Below are 19,233 nucleotides of genomic sequence, written 5' to 3' on the forward strand. Positions count from 1 at the left end.
GGTGTTTTGAAATATGTATATGTGATGTAATGGCTAAGTCAGGCCGATTAACATGCACTACCTCCCTTTCTTATTTATTTGTGGTGAGAAGACCTTAGATCTGCTCTTTGGGTCGTTCTCCAGTGTAGGATGTGTCCTTGCTGACTGTAGTCACTGGGTTGTGTGGTAGAGCTCTGGGACCTACTCCTCACTCCACCGGAAGCCTGTGGCCCTTCGCCAGCGCCCCCTCCCTCCCCTGCTGGTGGTCCATTCGCCCTCACTGGTGCTCGGCCTTGACCTCTCCCTCGGTTTGACCTTGCCCTCCAGGCAGCCTTGTTAGGGGTGTGCATCCTGATGCTGTTGGGTCCTGATCCCTGGCAGGCAGAGCCAGGTCAAGTACATCAGTGCCAGCTGTGTGGTGGTCCAAGGGGACAGATCGGGCATGTGGAAAGGGAGGAAGGAAGCAGGGACCAGAACTGAGTCTGGGACTTGGTGCATGGATTAGGCCCTGGCCACAAGGACGTGGTTGATGTGGCTGAGCAGTATGCTTCTAGTAGTGTGAGAAGAGCCCCCAGACTCTGGGTCCGCGATGGACACCCCTGTGTTGCCTGCGTGCACAGTGGAGCAGGGGTACTTCCCCTGCAGGCCGAGTGAATGATGCTGTAGACCCTCGAGAAACACATACGTATCAAGCTCCCGGGGCGCTTGGTGACAGGCTCAGTGGCCAGTCACATCTCAGTGGATGCTGGCGATGTCCTACCAGGGGAAGTCCTCGGCTACCATGTCCTGTGGTGGGGTGGCTGGCACACAGCTCCCCTCTCGCGCATTGGACCTGGGCCTCCCCATGAGGACAGCCTTCCTTTAGGACTCACTGTGTTTTCCTTTGGGAGACCCCACCGTTGATAAGTCATTCACTGTATGCTGAACCCAGTTGTGAGCCAAAGTTGGGGCCTGTCCACAGACCTGGGCCAATGTAATCAAGGACACAGGGGACCTATGGCAGTGCCCCGGACCTTCCCCCGACCCACTTATGGTCTGCTCAGGACACACAGTGTGCCCCTGGGGCCTGGTAGCCTAATGCAGAAACCGCAGCTTCCATCGCACCCAGTCCCAGTCTGTGGGCGTAGTGCCAGTTCTGAGCACTGCCTGGAAAACAAAGGCCACTTTGGTCCCCAAAAGGAGAATGCAGAGGTAGATGAAGCTGAAACCGGCTGAGTGTGCCTCTGGGGTGCAGGGCAAAGGTAGGAGGCTCCTCAGGCTCCGTACTGGGCGGAGTACCCAGACACACGCAGACTGCGACCTCATGTGTCACCAAGGACAGCCACTTCCTGCACATCACATGAGTTTTACACAGGATGGAAATGTGAAAAAACCCTAACCCAAAGTGCACGCTAGTGCCCCACGGACGGGCGGTAACTTACCGCATCTCTAAGACAGACGGGGACCTGTGTTGTGAGTGTGCTTTCCATTTCCGGACCCCCACGTTCTGAAGGCTTAATGGAGGTGACTGGCGTTCTTCATCTTGCCTTGACGTGTGGCGGACAGCTGACATGCAGATATGTGGACATTCTCAGGCTCTGTACAAATGATGCGTGTTGTTTTTGTGTGTATTTATTTGTGTGAGCGGTCTTGCTTGTGTGTTCCTTTCTGTTTGCTTACACGTTGAACACTGGCTGAGACTGGGAATGGTCAGGTGCCGTGGACAGTGGATGATGCAGCCCTGGAATCAGCCTTTTTTTTTTTTTTATTTCATCCCAGGCAACATGAAACGGTCATCCCGGGCGACCTCCCGCTCATTCAGGAGGTCACCACAACGCTTCGCGAGTGGTCCACCATCTGGAGGCAGCTCTACGTGGTGAGAAGATGTGACTTTCAAACTTAAAAATGAAGAGTGGTGTTTCTGGACCTTGCTGAACTGTGAGATGCTTTCCCCCCCAGGGAAAGCCCCCTTGTCTGACCACTGTTGGGCCCTGTGTCTCTTTGAGTCCCGCTGCTCCCTGTGCAAAAGGGAGCTGGTTGCCTTCAGGCCCCTGAACTAGGCAATTTGCATAGATGTTGCCTCAGAGAGTTTTGGTTTTGATCAAGAAAACAAAAATCTTTTAAGCTGAAATAGGTGCCTTTTTATGGAGGTGGTGGAGGGGGACTGGACATGGTGCCTCTTATTGGTTCCGATTTAGCCATATTTTGGCAGGGTGGGGAAATGTTTTGCATTCCGTCTGGGTGTGCGGTTGTCCGGTTCTCCTGACGCAGGAGAAGCCTTATTAATGCAAAGAGGTTGGAGCACTGGTGTCTTCTATTTCATATTCCCTCAGGGCCTTTCTTTGCACATAAATTCATATTTGCAGAAGATTGGCTTTTGTTAAGCCTGTATTTCTATTCGGAGTGTTGATTTCTCATATGCTAATGTTATTACCGCCAAGCAAGGGCTCTGGGAGGAAGTCAGTGCGTTAATTTCTCGGGAACATAGAAAACTTCCTAAAGTCCCACAGCTGCTCCTTGGGCAGCTTGTTGTTCTTGATTATATAGTGGTTTCCTATAAATGCACTGTAATAAGCAGTTGCAGTAATTGTTCATCAAATGTACTCAAAAACCTAAAAGCGTAAAGTTAGCCATGAATGTTTTGTGTAAATCTGAGCAATTTCATAGTCGGTGTTTCATGTTCAACTTAGCAATTTTTAAACAAAAATATGGTAACAAAATAAACAGGAGTCGATGCTGCCTTGTGCTTGAGTGGACGTGGGTCTAGTCTTTCAGCCCCGCAGTAGGCCTTGCTGACCATCACCTTGGTATCCTTTTACAAATCTAGAGTTTGCCTCTGGTGGACTCGCATTGTTTGGTTTGTGCAAAGCCACGTCAAAGAGGCTTATACTATTTTTATATGCATTTTTCTCTTCTCTGTGATTGTGGACAAGTCAGCAAATTATTTAGGATTTCAGAGAGTTGAGATGGCTTTACACAAATGGACAGCAGAAGTAGTCAGAAGGAAGGGAACATGATTTTGCAATAAATCATAAATTTCGACTATTCAGTTTTCATTTAAAAATTTAAAATTAGATAATATGAAGAATAGCTCATGAGATGTAAGATAGCTCATTAGGGTGCTATGAGTCGGGTGGGTGGGTGGTGGGGATCTTAGAACCTCTTAGAAAGTAGGTTGAATACTAGAAACAGGATGAGTGGTTCAGATAAGTAAAGATGTCATTTTAAAACACAGATATGTCCACATTTTATTTTTTCAAAGGGACCTTGGTGATTAAAATATTAAATTAGGTCCCACCTAGATTTCTTTCCATGAAAAGAACTGCTGGGTCATTTTTCCTGTGGGTAATCCCTAATCCCCTTGATGAATTGTAATCCTACAGTTGCAAATGTTGCTTTTTTTTGTACCATTAATCCTGAAAGAATACCTAGGAAGAGGTAAGAAGTATGAGTTTTGTGTCTTATTTGCATCTTCCTTTCAGCAAAGTGCTCTCTCTGAGAGCTTGTGAATGAGATTCGATGTCTTGCAGAAGCATCTGTATGTGTGTGCTCACTGGACCAGGGGTCCAGTGTGGCTCAGCTGATGGGCAGGCCTGTGCCTCCAGTTCCCCAGGGTGCTGCGAAGGGCCCAGGGTGCAGGGCATTCCGAAGTGTGTGTGCCAGTTGGCAGAGTGTAGGCCAGGGTCATTCAGAGGGAGCTTTATGCATCAGCCCTGTGGTAGAGGCTCAAGGTCATAGTCCAGTTCCTGCTGTGCTAGCCTCTTGACCCAGGGGTACCTACTCAGGAAAGTTGGGTGAAATCTTAGAGATCGTGCATCCCCTCTTAGTCTTTTAACATTTAATTTCTCATAGAGAACAAATTCTATATAATGTGCTCCATTTCATGCTAAAAACACTTTTTAATATAACATTAATAGACCACATGATATATTTGAAGAAAATTTCATTCAATATGATCTCTACAATGTTATTTTATACCCAAAACGTTACAGTTTAACCTTATTTTTTCCCCATGTAGCAAGATAACAGGGAGATGTTTCGCAGCGTTCGGCACATGATCTATGACCTTATTGAGTGGCGATCACAGATTCTGTCTGGAACTCTGCCCCAGGATGAGCTCAAAGAACTGAAGAAGAAGGTCACTGCCAAAATTGATTATGGAAACAGGTTTGTTTGTTTCAGAGATGATTTCATGCTTAAATTACCCAATATAATAGCATAACCAGAAGCCTTGAAAACATCAAAATTACATTTTATCATGAAGCAAAATTTCTAACATCTGAATCATGACATGATTTTCATTTAGAAAAGAATGAGGTATTTCCTATTGGATTCTGAAAAGCAGTAGTGTGTTGAGTCATCCTTGAAGGCTGTTCTCTCTCGCCTTTGTCCAACTCGTGGGGCAAAGAAGCCTGGGGCTGGGCAGCCTGTCCTTGTCATTGTTCTGGAGGGACCTAGAACCATTTCCTCCAACAAGCAACTTGTACTCTCGGCTCAGTATTTGACGCGAGGGAACCTCATGCAATAAGAAGCACCTGTGCCCTGGAGTTCTGGGGGCAGGGACCCACGTCAGCTCCTTGTTCCCTGGGTGAGTGTGTCCACTTTCACAAATGGCAGCGGAATCCTGCTGAGTTTGAATTCAGGGGACACAGAGAGTTGCTTCCTGTACATGTGGCTCTTGTGGGAGTCCTCGTCTCCGCCAGGCACACTTGCACAGCTTTAGCGGTGACTGCTCGGTACCCCAGAGAGCACTGCTGTTGGTAGCACGAGCCCTAGCTGCTGCCAGGTAAGGAGCGGCTGCTGTGGTGCAAAGTCCCAGCTGTGGCTCCTCTAGGCACTGCTGCTGCTGGACAGGGTACTAATTTCCCAGCGCTCCTGTGTCCTCCGAGGCGGGTCTGATCTGGTCTTCTGGCAGGGCAGGACTTAGGTGAGGACTGCATGGCAGGATATTCTCGGCAGGCTGGCCCAGGGCCTGAGCCTCCCACCCTTCTCGTTGGGCCTAATTCTGTGTGACCTGCAGGACCCTTGACTGGGCCTGCAGAACCAGGGCTGTGTGGCTGCTCTAGCAGAAGTGACCTTGCTCACACAGCGCTGACCAGGTCCACACAGCTGACCCCACCTACTCCTACCACATTGACTCCACCCACACAGCTCTGACCAGCCCGTGATAGCACTGACCCCACCCAAGCCTGGACTCCTAGCCGGCAGGGTCAGGGCTGGGATTAGTAGTCATATTTGGGAGGGATGGGCTTTGCCTCATTAATGAAGCATATTAAAAAGAGCCAATGAGACCTGACAAGGCTTTAAAATGTTTTTGCTCCTTGCAATACTAAGGCTAATTTCCTGCCATGCAAAAACTTGTGATTGTTTATTTAAAAGCCAGCTGACCCTCACGCCAGTGTCAGGCCCAGTCAATCCTGTTTCCCCAACAGTAGAATTTACTCAATAGATAGGAAAAGGGAAGAATGAGGCTTTGGCAGTTGCCTTCCAAATGGTGCAGTGACCCAGCGTGACACCAAGAACTGAACACACGTGACCTGTCCTGAGACTCGCCTCAGCTTTAAGGCCTGTGACCTCAAGAGAAGCTCCGGTTAGTTTGTCTGCGGAGCGTTTACTGGTGGATCAGCTTCTCTTTTGAACTTGTAACCCATAAAGATGTCCTTAGACTGTAGCTTACCCTTCTTTCAGAAGGCTCTCTTAGCTTCGTCATGTGGTATACAGAAGGAACTGGCTGCTCTAGACGTGTTAAAGGAGGACTCCATCCCCGTGGCCAAGTGTGAGGATACAGCTCGTTTCCTGCCCCAAGACTTGCATGTCTCATGGCACAGAACGCTAGAACAAGCCGCCCGAGCACACCTCTTTTGATTTCTTTTGTGATGTAAAATTGTCTTTGTTTTATTCTTTGAGGTAAAATCTTTGGTAACTATCACCCAACAGTTTTGTTGGATTTGAGGAATCAGAGAGCATCTTGCCAAAAAATACTTCCAGATGGAGGGGACAGATTTGTTAGCCAGATGTTGCTTGTGTTTTAAGTTGGTCACTATGGATGTTACTGTGGATAACATCCATATGTTCCATGTTCAAACAGTGTATCGGAAATCTTCCGGTAGCTTCACGTAGGGATTAGATCTGACTCCAGGCAGAAGGAAGGTCGCGCTGTGACCCTGCCTGGGACAGTGGCCAGTAAGTTGTGCGGTGGGTGTGTCTCTGCCCCACTCTCCCTCCCCAAATCAACGGTGCTGTCACAACTGCCAGCTTAGTGTTCGGGCACATGATCTGCACATTAGTACGTGCACGCGTGTAGCTAGTGTGCTTGACTGCCGTGCTGTCCACAGTCACTGGGAACGCACATTCACTTGGACTTTGTAAATCTACAAAATTTATCACTGAAAGACCATCACTGTTGCAATGTTAGTATCACTGAAGGAATTTCTAAAAGCCCTCAGGTGGCATATTTAAGAAAGTGACCTTACGGAATTATGCGTCCTCATAATTGTGGGTGAACCCAACTTTTGTGATGTTTTCATCTGCTCGGTGCCCGGGGCTGGAGTTGTGCCAGGGAATTCAAGTCCCCTTCTGCATTCTCGTTTTTCTAGGATTCTCGATTTGGACCTGGTGGTTAGAGATGAAGATGGGAACATTTTAGATCCAGAACTAACTAGCACAATTAGTCTCTTCCGTGCTCACGAGATAGCTTCTAAACAAGTGGAGGAAAGACTACAAGAGGAAAAAGTAAGTTTGTGCCTCTGTGTTTGCCATTCCGCGAGGGCAGCATTTCTCAGCCAGAGCTGCCAGCTGTAGTAAGATATCAAGGGAGCCCCGCCTTGGCTCTGAAGACCCTGAAGAGGAGCAGCATCTCAGCTTGGGTCCCACAGGATGAAAGGGCTGGTGCCCGGACAGGCGTGGGGCAGAGGGCAGTGGGGCATTGCACGCCTGCAAAGTGTGCACGGCATTGCGCTGCACCAGGGACCATGGGTTCAGGCGGCCTTGACCGGGTGGTCATCTGTCAGACGGGAGATGGTACTGTTTGATGCTACGTCTGATTCCCGCTTCCTCTCTGACAACAGTAGGGGTGTGACATAGTAGCTTGACGAGGGCAGGAACACAAGTCTGGTGACGATTTCATCTCTGTCCTGCGATGGTCTCACGTATGTGGTAGATATTCAGAAGTTGATGTTTTGATTTGCTATCTGTTAATTTGGCAAGTGTTCATTGGGCATCTAGTATGTGCCGGACACCAAGGACATGATGAAGGATAGCAAGAAATGTCCCAGGAGTGTTTATTCTCAAGAGGGAAACAAATTAGAGCACGCAACTACACCTGTGCTCATCATTGCTGGTCATTGATTGGATACAGGAAAATTCTTTCTTTGAAAATACTCGGCATATCCATGTGAGGTCGTGGCAATTGCATAGGGTGTCTTTTTCTGAACCCGTAGAGCCGTGGTTTGAGAACTTGCGGTGAGGACAGGGAAGAGAGGGCGTGAATGGCTTAGTTGACTTAAGCCCACTTCTGCACCTGTTTCCATACTGTAGGGGATTAAAAAAAAAAAAAGCCAGGGTTATTGATGAACGTTGCCTATGTTGACTTTCTGCTTTCTTTCCTTTTACAGTCTCAGAAGCAGAACATGGATATTAACAGACAAGCTAAGTTTGCTGCCACCCCTTCTCTGGCTCTGTTTGTCAACCTCAAAAATGTGGTTTGTAAAATAGGAGAAGATGCTGAAGTCCTGATGTCTCTCTATGACCCCTTGGAGTCCCAGTTCATCAGGTGGGTCTCCCCCAGTTGCAGACTGTCCTGCCTGAAGAAGGTGGTGTCAGAACCACCCAGCGGCCCACGCTGCTGGCCTGACCCCAGGCAGCCACACGCAGTGCCTTTCCTGGTGGTGTGAGGGCAGCCCAGTTGGGCTCTGGGCCGGGCGGGTCTTCTTGCGTGTGTGCTGTTGTGGTGTGCCGTGTGCTGCTTACGGAGGGGCAGCAATTTCCTGAGCATCGTAAGGTGACGAGGACTCAGCTGAAGGCTGAAGTGGCACTTCGTTTCCTATACTGCTGTCACCGAACTTTGTATTTCCAGACCCCCAAAGGTCACTTTTCTCATTTTCAAATCTTTGGCCTTGGAATGTCATTTCTGTGACTTCTGTCCTGTTGCAATTTCTCCAAGCCGAGTGACCGGAATGCAGTGTCCAGATCAGCACCTGCTGTGCTGACTCACCGTTAGCATCTGTGCAGTGAAAACATTGTAAATCAGCTTTTCTTGCTCGGCTCATGGTATAACTTCCTCTCTGTCCAGATGGAAAAATTAGGACTGAACTCTGGAAGTATGTGTGTCTGTGTGTTAAATCTCCAGTGTTTTCACTTGTACTATTGAGAATGGAAAAATGTGGTGTGTGACTGAAACAGAGCAAATGGGTGACTTATCCTCACATCTGAAGGAGTTTATTTCTTCTTGATGTAGGGCAGTTTGTATTTTATAGCACTTTTGATTTGTTGCGTTATGCCACGTGTATGTGTGTACATAAGTACCTCTGTGTGTGTGCACGTGTGCACATATGTATACACACATCATGTTGAACTTTATGCTTGTGCCATTCTCAGTTGACAAGTAGGCTTTGCAGATTATAAACTTTGAAATGCCATTTGCAATGGTTCCATTACATTGAGCCCTCGATGCCTGAAACTCAGCCGTCCATGGTGGTTTGCGGTCTGTGTCTGCTGCTGGGTCACTCTGACGTAGTTATTTACAGACTCATGGTTGCTCTATCGTGGACATTCAGGGTACTAATTATGAGTCAGTGTGGTTGTCCATTTGGAACCCAGCTATGTTTGGAAAATTAATTGGCTTTTATTTTCTTCTTTTTTCAAGTGAGAACTATCTGGTTCGCTGGTCAAGTTCGGGATTACCTAAAGACATCGACAGATTGCATAACCTGCGAGCTGTGTTCACTGTAAGTGTGCTGCTGGTGTTCAGTGGCATCCCTCACTGTCCTCACGGCTGTTCTTAGTGACTTTCCTCTGACTCTACTGCACTGGCACGGGGGTTCCAGGGGTCGCCTGGAATACACGTTAATCTAGGATGCCTAACGTGCCTTCTGGAACCTTCTGAGTCTCTAGCTCCCCGTCCAGTCACTGTGACAAAGATTTGCCCCATTGCTGTGGAGCATGTCTCTTAAACTCTGTCCTAAGCTCACTTAACAGAAACTGACTGTTTTTATTCAGTTACTCTTCGTCTCGGGACTGCCACTGCAGTGCTGAGCGCTGTCCTGGGAAGGGAATCTCGGGCCGTGTCTTTACTGTCCTTTTCACTTGGACTTGCATTGAATAATGGCTCTTCAAAATAATTTATGGAAATTAATATTTCTAGGACCTTGGAAGCAAAGACCTGAAAAGGGAGAAAATCAGTTTCGTCTGTCAGATCGTCCGAGTGGGTCGCATGGAACTGAGGGATAGCAACACCAGAAAGCTGACCTCGGGGTTGCGGCGACCTTTTGGAGTGGCGGGTAATCCATCTCTCTCTTTTTCCTTGAGAGTTTAAGATCATCACCTTTACTTTGAATCAGAGCTGCTGTTGAGCATTGGACAGTGGGCAGCTTTGATTTATATGCTTTTCTGGTGGAGAGAAAAAAATCTATTATCCTTTTTCTGGGTGGTTTTAAGTCCACCTGTAAGCCAGAGATGCTTTGGCATGTGAGTCTCAGATGTAAATTATATATATTTGGTTTAAAGTAGACCATGTCTTTTCCTGGGAGAGACCCCAACCCATTTTCTGGCCTGTGGAGAAGTCAGGAACTGGGGGCTTCAGGGTTTGTGGACTTGGTGGTTGATTTAGAGTAAACTGGTATAGACGGTCACGAGGAGGAGGTGGGAGAGCCAGGCACTGAGCGCACATGGTCTGCTGGACACAGGGCCTGTTTTGTTTTTTAACCCTCCTTAATTCTGTGTGGTTATTTTTGGTGACAGCTCAAGACAAGGGAGGCTCGTTGTCTGTGTTGAGGAAAGTGTCCCCAGGAAGTTCTGATGGGTTGACCTTTTCAATGTCACTGTTTTTAAATAATTTTGGGAACTTATTTTATGGTTGCAGGGAATTCCTTTCCCAGCCCTTGATGTGTATTCATGTCTTTTCTGTGATTTGGGGGATCATATGAATAAGTACTTGGGGACCCAGTTGGAAGACATTCTTGACCTTGACCGCCGGCTACCTCAGAACTTAGACTTTTCTCCTCTTGAAATAGACTTTCTATTTAGAGAAGTTCTAGGTTCAGGTGAAATTGGGCAGATAGTACAGCTGTTTCTCACATACCCTAGCCCTGCCCTGCCTCTGCTTCCTCAGCGTTTCCCCCACCACTGTGCTCCTCAGGCGGTGAGCCCACAGTGGCATGTCACCGTCATCAGAGGTTCAGAGTCGACACGGTGGTGTGTGTTCCCCAGTGCAGGGGCTGGCCGAGCGGTCTCACTGCCTTAAACGCCCTGTGGTCCTCCCGGAGGGTTTAGAGACATGAGTCACGTCTTTAAGTCACTAGTCCTACTTCCTAAAGAGTGGATAACAGCCCTGAGACAGGCATCGCGAGCGGCTTGCTTCCACTGAACAGTGGGCTTCCTGGCGGGGTGTTGCAGTGAGTTCATTGCTTGCGAGTGACCAGGGTGGTGCTGCCTGGCCGAGACCCCCGGGGGTCTGCACCTAGGCAGTCGTCTGCTCACTCAGCCTCATGACTTGAACACGTACTTTAAAACTGTTGCTTTATTTTTCAGGACTTGTAGCATCTTTCACATGTCTAGTTGAGATACCGGTCATCTTTTAGGAATTAGCATTTCCTTTTCTCCTCCTATGGTAGTTTTAAGAAAACATTTTATATTTGTCTCAGGTCGTGAGGCCTCCCCGAAGCCATCAGAGAAAACCTTGAGGAGTTATGTAACTCAGGCCTCTTTCCAGGGCGGGTGCTGGGGGCTCTTTGGTTCTCAGGTTACCGGAGAGGGCTCTGAAAGGTTCCTGTGAGAGCCTAGTTAGGTTTGTTGAAGAAATGACGAAATCTTGATGGAGGCTGGTGGTTCCCCTGCCTTTTGATTAAAATGGAAAAATCTTCAGCTTTCTGCGCGGGAGTCTTGATGTTCGGAACGTCCTGGGGATTAAGGGCTGGGAAGGATGGTGGTCTTCGTGCCTGCCGATCCCGCTGCATCTGTCCTGTTTAGAAAGTGCTTGCTTTCGCCTGCTGGGTCTGGCATTAGGTCATGGTCTCCACCTCTCAGGCTTCTCTGGGAGTTGCTGAAGCCCAGGCTGTACCCTGACATGGTGCCCTGCTCCTGGGGCCCCACCTGGGTCGTGTCTTCAGAGACAGCCACTGTCTAGGTGCCGGACCTCTGGCCTCTGGCTGCAAGGCCTCCGCTGTCCTGTGCCTTGACTTCTGGTGACCGTGAAGTTGCTCCTCTTGCCCCTGGTTCCTCCCATCCACCCTGCTCTTCGGCTTCTTCCTCTCCTGTCTTGTGTCCCTGGTACCCTTCCTTTGTGGGTTGCTGGAAACCTGTCTGGGCCAACCCTAGCCCTACTGGCCTGGTTTTGCCTACATTCTCTGGAGCATGGTCTGTCCCTGCTGTTCTGGAACATGGGACCTTTGCCCTGCCTGGCTCCTGTGACAGGTGCTACAGGGACCCTCAGAGGCCTTTGCTTTCCACTGGTGGGACATTCCGGTCCAGGGCCTGTTGATTGTTGCCTCCAGGTCTTCTGAGCAAGACCTCTGCTCCCTTCTGGTGCCAAGGCTGCCCACAGTTGTTTGCTTACTTGGCTTCTGGCCTGGGTGACGAGGCTCCATTGAGCACTTATAGCCTCCCAGCTCACCATGGGGGGCCAGCTTTTGAGACCTCTTTGCTGGTGTGTTTCTGTAAATACTGTCTAGCACCTGAGCCTTCTGCTTGTCCAGTTTCCAGTTTCTTGTCACTGTGCCCTGAGACAGGAGGGGGTGCCTTTTATCCTGTGACTCGGCTATGTAGATTTTTGGCCCAGTACGTGGCTATCAGCTGCCCTGTCCCCCTGTTCTGTGCCAGCCTTCGGTGTACCAGGGTGCAGGCCTCCCCATCTCGGAGCTCTGCCTCCAGCCCAGTTCTTCTGAGGGACAGACGCCTCTCATGGCTGAGAAGGACGTCAGCTTCTGGTGGCGTGCTCTGCCTGTTGATGTGCGTCCTAGGTCCACAGGCAGTTTTAACTTTGCAGCCCTCCACGGGGTGAGCTCTGCTCGACTGTGCGACTGAGCCCAGGTCCCCGGAAGGAGAAACGTGCTCATGGACCTTGGGGCCTGTGTGTTTTAGTCTGTATTGGAAGTGATATGTCCCATCCTTTGTTTTAAACCTTTTGCTAATGTAAACGTGATTGGCAGTTGTAGAAAATTATGGAAATTCTGTGGAAGAGAAACATAAGTATAATTAAATAAATCATTCCTAATTTCCCACAATCAGTGTAGTCCCTCAGGATCACTCCAGCATATTTCTTTCTTTTTATTTTTTCTTTTCTGTGTGTGTGGTCCGTAATTTTTAAAAAATAATATTAGACCGTACCGGGCTGGAGGTGCAGCTCGGTGACAGAGCACACGCTTCATGTGTGAGGCCCTTGAATCCCTCGCACCACCAACACCAACACAGTCATATCTAGTCTACACCTACGTCCGTGTCTGTACCTGCACACAGCTGATCATACTCTGGTTTTTGTGGGCTTCTTGATTTTTTTCTTGCCTCTTTGGCTCCTTGGTCGTCCAGCCGTCAGAACATTCTAGGTGGCGGTGTTCACTGGGAGTGTGTGTGTCCTGCATGTGTGGACTTTTCACTTTCTAAGCTGCCTGTGTCAGGAGCGTCTCTTTTTGAAGGCTCACCCAATAGTCAGGGTGTTGGTGGCTGCAGTCTTGGCCATGCCATCGTTTCAGCCATCTCTTCTCTTGGGCTCGCTGGGCTTTGTGGCTCTGTGGCGTAGGAGGCGTGCGGTGGGCACGCCTGAACCTGAAGCAGCCCCTCCGGCGGGAGAGAATCCCTAGAGTGGACTTGGGGTCAGGTGGGGGCACTCGCCGCTGCTCCCTGCCCACCGCAGTACTGGGGCGTCGTCCCACCCACGGGACGGGGCTGCCGCCTCCCCCTGCGGCGCGTCTCACCGCTGGCCTTCCGTTTCCCTGGCTGTGCTGTTCCTGGTCCTCCGCTGCTGCTGTCCTGATGCCACAGCCACCTGCCTCCTCCCCTGGGTAGCCCTGCGTCACTGGATGCCGCCTGCTCCCTGGGCCCTCCACACCTCGTTCCTACACAAGATCACCTTGATTGTACCTGGACCCTCTGTCTTCCTCGGGTTGTCCCTCCTGCCTGGACTGGACAGTGTTCCTGGGTTGTCACTTTGGGGGTGTCCCTCCTACTTCCCCATTTCTTCTTTTGGCCACAGGGATGACCTTTCCAGACTGCAGCGAGAACTTCCTGGGCACAGGCCAGGTGCCCGTGAGCAGTAGGCAGAATCCCTTGGACAGTGTCTGCCAGGCCTTGTCCCCAGGCTGGGCCGGGTGGGCCCAAGGTGCTGTCGTTAGCGAGGAGCAGGAGGAGGGCTGCTCAGTGCCCAGCGTGGGTAGCCTTCCTGCAAAGTCTGCTGGTTCTGGTGTGTGCAGGCCTGGGCACCAGGGCCTGGGCAAGGGGTCAGATGGCCAGGGAGGCCCCTCAGCTGGTGAGGTGAGCCAGGGGACAGTGGAGCCGGGTCTGCAGGAACACAGGCCACCCGTATGGTCTGGTGTGCGGTGGAGGCCTGCAGGGTTAGACTGACTTCCTGCTCACGCCCAGCCGAGTGGGCTGCTGCCGACACGAGCTTCCTCCGCGGTTCCACTTGTGGTTGAATGTGTGCATGTGCAGAGGGGCATCTTAGCGTTGGTGAGTGCTGGTGCCAGTCGCCCCAAGTGCCCAGCACTGACAGGCCTTCCACCAGGCGAGGCCACTCATCTCCTGAGCAGCCGCTTCTCCGCGCTCTGATGTGCGGGCGTCTTCCGCCTGGGTCTGCACGCATCCGCAGCTCTTTTGTCTGCCGTCCCCCTGGTTCAGCAGGACGCACTGCGTGGACCCCTCAGGCTCCACCAAACCAAGCAGGGACGGACGGCAGGGCCTGCCTCTTTTTTGGGGTGGCGGTGTAGAATGCACGTAGTCTCTATCCTCAACCCGTGGTGCCGGTCACCAGGGGAGAACTTACGTGAAGAAAGCAAACAAGTGTGCTGCTCCCTTATCTTTAGCCAGGGGTGGTGGGTGAGGCGAGGGGCAGAGAACCTGCCCAGCACCCTCTGGGGCTGTTCTTGCTCTGCCTGCCGTGACTGAGGGCAGAAGGCAGCAGGGAATGTGCTGGTGTGTTGGTTAGTCCTGTCTGTGGGCCTCGCGTTCCTTGGCTGGACGGTTGGTGGCCGAGGATTCTCCTGGAGTGTCCTCTGTGTCAGCAGCCACAGATACCAGCACATGGGGGCTCTTGGTAGACCGTAGCCTCGGCTTGCTGGGTTGGTATTTGGGGTGTTGTGTTATTAGGGGTAGGTAGCCACTTGTCACGTGAGGATATTTAAATTAAAGGAATGAATCAAAGTAAGCATTTGGCTCCCCTGTCCTTCCTGCTCCGCTTGGGGCCCCTTGTTACAGAACATCCTCACCACAGATCCAGGGGCGAGTGGACAATGGCCGAGGGAGGGGCTCGGGGTCCTCTGCCCTTCGGCTGCAGCCGGCTGGGCCAGCCCTGCCAGATGACCCCCTGTCGTTGCAACATGACATTCTTTAGACTTGAAGCTCACATTATGGTTGTCCAGAACATTCTGATGTTCCTTGGTTGGTTGACTTTCTATGATCATAGCATTGAAGTAAAACAATCTCTGTTCTTTTCTCGTCCACAGTGATGGATGTCACAGATATAATAAATGGAAAAGTAGACGATGAAGATAAACAGCATTTCATTCCCTTTCAGCCGTAAGTATGGTGCAGTCCCAGTCCTTGGCCACGTGCAGCGTGGAAAGCCTGTTCATAGTGATGACCTTCATTTGTAGTAATTACCCAAGTAGGGATAGATCGTTTCACCATCAGAGAGCTGTGCAGTCGCTGCCCTCGCATGTGGAATTTGTGGTAGTGATAAGGTTTAAGGTTCTGGAAGTAGATTCTACATGTGTTCACTGCATTTCCTCATCAGAAGAATTACAGTTCCACTCTGAGTGTGCATGTTTCTTTACATAATTGATTTATTCTAGTAGCAGTTCGCATTTTCCAAATACGGTTCTTTCAAATTCATCACCAGAGGTTGCTGTTTTTAAAATAGAAAAACAGGCATGATGATGACGAATTCCTTGGTAAAGTGAGGAATAATACTCGGCAGCTCGTGATGACGCTGCTGACTTTCCCTCTTGGTTTTCGCTCAGGGTCCACGTGTGCTCGGCACTGCTCTGTCTCCTGACCCCAAGTCTTTGGAGAGGTGCCAGGAGCATGGGAAGGCCCTCGAGGGAGGCGCCTTTAGTGGCTCTCTGTGAAGCCAGCCCCGTGGGCCAGGTCGAAAGGACTGGTGTCCTTTCCCTGGTGATGGAAGCGGGTCTGCGGCCACTTCAGAGCACTTCTGCTTCAGGAAGGAGCTGGAAGCGGGCCCTGTAGGTTAGTGGAGAGAGAGCCTGCTCCCGGCGTGCCGAGTCTTAGGCTGCACCCTCCGAGTTAGCGACCTGTCGGGTCTCTGTGCTCTCTTTTCTCTTCACGTTTGCTTTTCCTTATGGGATCTCAGGCGGAGACATATTTTGTTTCACAAAGTTCACGCTGTTTCCGGTAGTTGGCAGAGGGGCTTTGGGCCGCTGGGGAAGCGGCTGTTGGAAGGAGCCCCGTTCTGGTGGAGAAGGGCCTGTGGCTCCCTGTGCCCCACGCAGCTTTCCTGACGCCAGCCGCCCCACCGTTGGGCTGCGCTCCTTGCAGCAGAGGCTCCCCTCGCAGGCAGGCGCTCTGGCCGGCGGTCTCCCGAGGCTCCGTGGAAGCTGTGGCAGCCTCCCGGCAGGAGGGTGGCAGAGCCGCTGTGTCATCTCGCTGAGGCCAGGGTCCTGCGGAAGACGGGGTCCTGCATCTTCCCCAGCAGGACTGCAGGCAGAGGGCCTTTGTGGCTTGACGGCTTGGAGGTTGCTTTTCTGTCTAGTGTGGTAACCACCAGCCCCATGTGGCTATTTAAATTAATTAAAATTAAATAGAATTAAAAATCGAGCTTCTCAATCACATGAGTCCCAAATCCAGTGCTCAGAGCCGCCCGGGCCCATGGCTGCCATGTTAGTGTGCGTAGGGCATTTTTCCACCCCTGCAGGAAGTGTGGCTGGGTCCTGTCGCTTGGGAACCCCACCAGCGAGGCTGGCTTGTAGAGGGGACGTTCTGCAGAATCTGCAGTCTTCCTCAGCAAACAAGGAGACATGGAGGTTGTCGAGGTAATAAGTGGACTGCGCTTATTATAAAGTTAAGGCGCTTCTTCCTCCCATGAGAAATAACGTGGTCCCTGCTGTTTGGGATGCTGTGTGATGTATTAGTTTCCTGGTGCCCAAGTGTTCTGCTAAATTAAAATTACCTGTTGCTTGCTTAGTGTGCTCGTGATGCTTCGGGTAGTGTTTGAAAAGTCAGGGAGTCAGGAGTGTCAGGTTCTGACGTCGGAGGCTGTGTTGTGAGCTCTATGAGCTGGCCTATGCATCGTGGCCGTCTTTTTTATCTTGTAGTGAATGTCCACTTTAAAAAGTATGATTACGTGCTTATCTCTTATGTAATTTGTGACTCCTTGCTCCATTAAAAGAAGACTAATATACAGATTAATATTTGCAGTCTTAGAAGCAAAAGAGCAGCATGATTTTAATAGCAAAATAAGCAATGAAACCAGTTCTTTGGGAAATGTCATGCTAATGACACCGTTTTTTGCTCCATTAAAACTGATTTATTATCTCACAGGGTTGGTTTTAGGGCTGGGAGCCCAGTGCATCCCTCTCTCTCTCTCTCTTTCTCTCTCTCTCTCTCTCTTCTTTTACTTGGTGAAGTAAATTAGAACAGCCCGCAGCTCCCTTGAGTCACGTGGCTTGAGTGATGGATGACCCTGACCTTGCTTCAGAATTGATTCTGAACCTTATGCACATGATGGATGTTTCCTTGTCATTTCCTCTGTGCTGGGTGGTGGTGTGGGCATTCCTGGTGGCACCTGCTGCCTGCTGGGCTTCCTCAGCACCTGTGACAGTCCCCTGTCTGCGGGTCCCCACTCCCTCTGGTTTGTATTCCTGGGGTGCCCAGGCTTCAGCTCCCAGACTTGGCTGCCACCGGCCATGTTCCCAAAGCCCACTCCCCGTCTCACCTGAACCCACGTGAGGCTCTGGAGGGCCCGGTCCCCAGGGGCAGGTTGGGAAGCTTCTTCAAGCCATTAGGTTCCGAGGGATCTTTTCTTGAGAGGTTTGAGGGGTCTTGATTTTGCCTTTCCCTTTGTGCCACCTGCCCGGTGACCCAGGCTGTGTTTGGAGTTAGTGAAGTTGGAGAAGTGGCCCTGGGTGTGCCTTTCAGCCCCCCGCCCTTGGACCAGCCCTTCAGTGGTCTGGTGGCCCCGAGCTGCGGCTGGTGTCCTGGGGAGCGGGCGCCCTGTTGACCTGACCTCTCTCTGGTTCAGCATTTCCTGATCGATGCTTTTCCCTGTTTCTCTTGTCACCTGCCCTCTGTCTCCCGCCCTCTGTCCTGTGTTGACTCTTGACGACCCTCTGGCTCTCGGGGATGCTGCCCTCTGTGTTCCCTTGTTCCCGGGACCTGCGGGTCTCTGTGCCCTTTGTCTCCTGTGGTCTCGGCCGTCCCGTGCCCTCCAGGCTCGCGTTGGACGACGCCACCCGACACAAGCCGCTGAACTTGTCATCCCGTTTTTCACCCAGGGTGGCGGGGGAGAGCGACTTCCTGCAGACTGTCATAAACAAAGTCATCGCCGCCAAAGAGGTCAACCACAAGGGCCAGGGTACGTACCTCTGTTTTGTTTCTCTACTGTTCGTTTCTGGGAGCGTGGACGGTGCTGTCTGGTTGGCGTGTTAGCTCGATGTGGCTGGTGGTGATGGTGACATTGCTGGCGCTGGAGGGCTTGTCCCTGATGATCGCACACGCGGTGTCCCTGCTGCTGGCTTTCCTGAGCACCACTGGAGGCCAGCCTCCCGGAGGACAGCGAAGACCGAGTCACACATGACTCAGCACTGGGATGAGCCCAGATCCGATGAGACTGGGGGCAGCACTGGCTTTCCTCCCTTGGTCCACCCTAGCCCTGTCCTCCTGTCCTCGCCCTTTAACAAAATCCTTGAATGCAGTCCCTGCCATGGCTGCAGTTCTCTCCTCACTGTAGGGAAACGGGGACATTGAACACCACCCTCTCCCCCAGGTGTGTGCTCTGGTCCCCTCTGTCCTCACCCACATTGAGTGTCAGGCTGTTTTCCAGGGCTGCCCTCTGTCCCCTGGGAAATTGGCTTCATTTGCATGGACTGGCTCCCCTCTGTTCTGTTCACTCAGTGACCCCTCCTTCCCACTCTGTGTCCCGTGAGCACCCACTTTGACCCCTTGCTGATGCGTCCAGCAGCTCCCCTTCTGCTGGCAGAGCTGACCCCCTGTCAGCTTGACTCCAGCCAGTTGGCCCTTGGTTTGGCTAGGAGGTCTGCCAGAAAATGACTGTTGGAGGAGGCCTGCCTGCTGTCCGAGGAGAAGTCACCTCTCGAACCCAGGCCTGACCTGCCCCGCACAGCTGGGAACGTCCCCGCGTCAGTCCTGGGTCTGATGCTGATGTGCTGTAAACTCAGCAGGGCTGAGGTGAAGGCCTGCCTTCCCGGTCCAGTTACCTGTGGTCACCAGACCTCCAGAAATAGCCCTGCCAGCTCAAGGAGAATGTTAACTGAGCGGAAGTGTGTTCTGGAGAAATGGGCCCTTCAGGGGCTCTGTGGGGACCCTGAACTGGTGCGACCTACCCCCCTGGCTAGCTACAGCAGAGCCATACCCGCCCTGCATGTTCACGAACATTCAGCTGACCCAGGCCCTCTTCCCCTGTAAAGTCTCAGCCACTGCAATTTGCACTTTAATTAAGAACCAGTGGTTGGGGGTCTGGTCAGAGCTGTTGAGATGGAGCTGGAGGCGGGTGCTGGTAAGGGCCAGGCCTGCTTGTCCACCCTGGCCCTGTAGCAGGGTCCCGTGGACCTCCAGGTTCTCCTTCCCTGTCGTCTGAGCTTCAGTCAAGCGTTTGTGACAGTGTCACACAGGAGAAGTGGAGATGTGTCAGGGTAGCAGGAAACTACTCGAGCTGAT

General features: G+C 51.3%; 1 protein-coding gene across 2 annotated transcripts in view; it reads left to right on the plus strand.

Annotated features, from left to right (window-relative positions):
* Dock1 (dedicator of cytokinesis 1) overlaps positions 1-19,233 on the plus strand; it is a 455,412-nt gene that overhangs the window by 57,006 nt on the left and 379,173 nt on the right. Inside the window, exons 5-12 of one of the 2 annotated variants that reach the window (XM_047551998.1) lie at positions 1,738-1,834; positions 3,977-4,125; positions 6,555-6,690; positions 7,572-7,729; positions 8,822-8,903; positions 9,320-9,455; positions 14,826-14,898; positions 17,769-17,911. In XM_047551998.1, the coding sequence (XP_047407954.1) occupies positions 1,738-1,834; positions 3,977-4,125; positions 6,555-6,690; positions 7,572-7,729; positions 8,822-8,903; positions 9,320-9,455; positions 14,826-14,898; positions 17,769-17,911 (974 nt within the window). The remainder of the gene's footprint in view (positions 1-1,737; positions 1,835-3,976; positions 4,126-6,554; positions 6,691-7,571; positions 7,730-8,821; positions 8,904-9,319; positions 9,456-14,825; positions 14,899-17,768; positions 17,912-19,233) is intronic. The other variant, XM_047551999.1, reaches the window with a different exon arrangement.

Source organism: Sciurus carolinensis, chromosome 5 (assembly GCF_902686445.1).
Source record: "Sciurus carolinensis chromosome 5, mSciCar1.2, whole genome shotgun sequence".
NCBI lineage: Eukaryota > Metazoa > Chordata > Mammalia > Rodentia > Sciuridae > Sciurus > Sciurus carolinensis.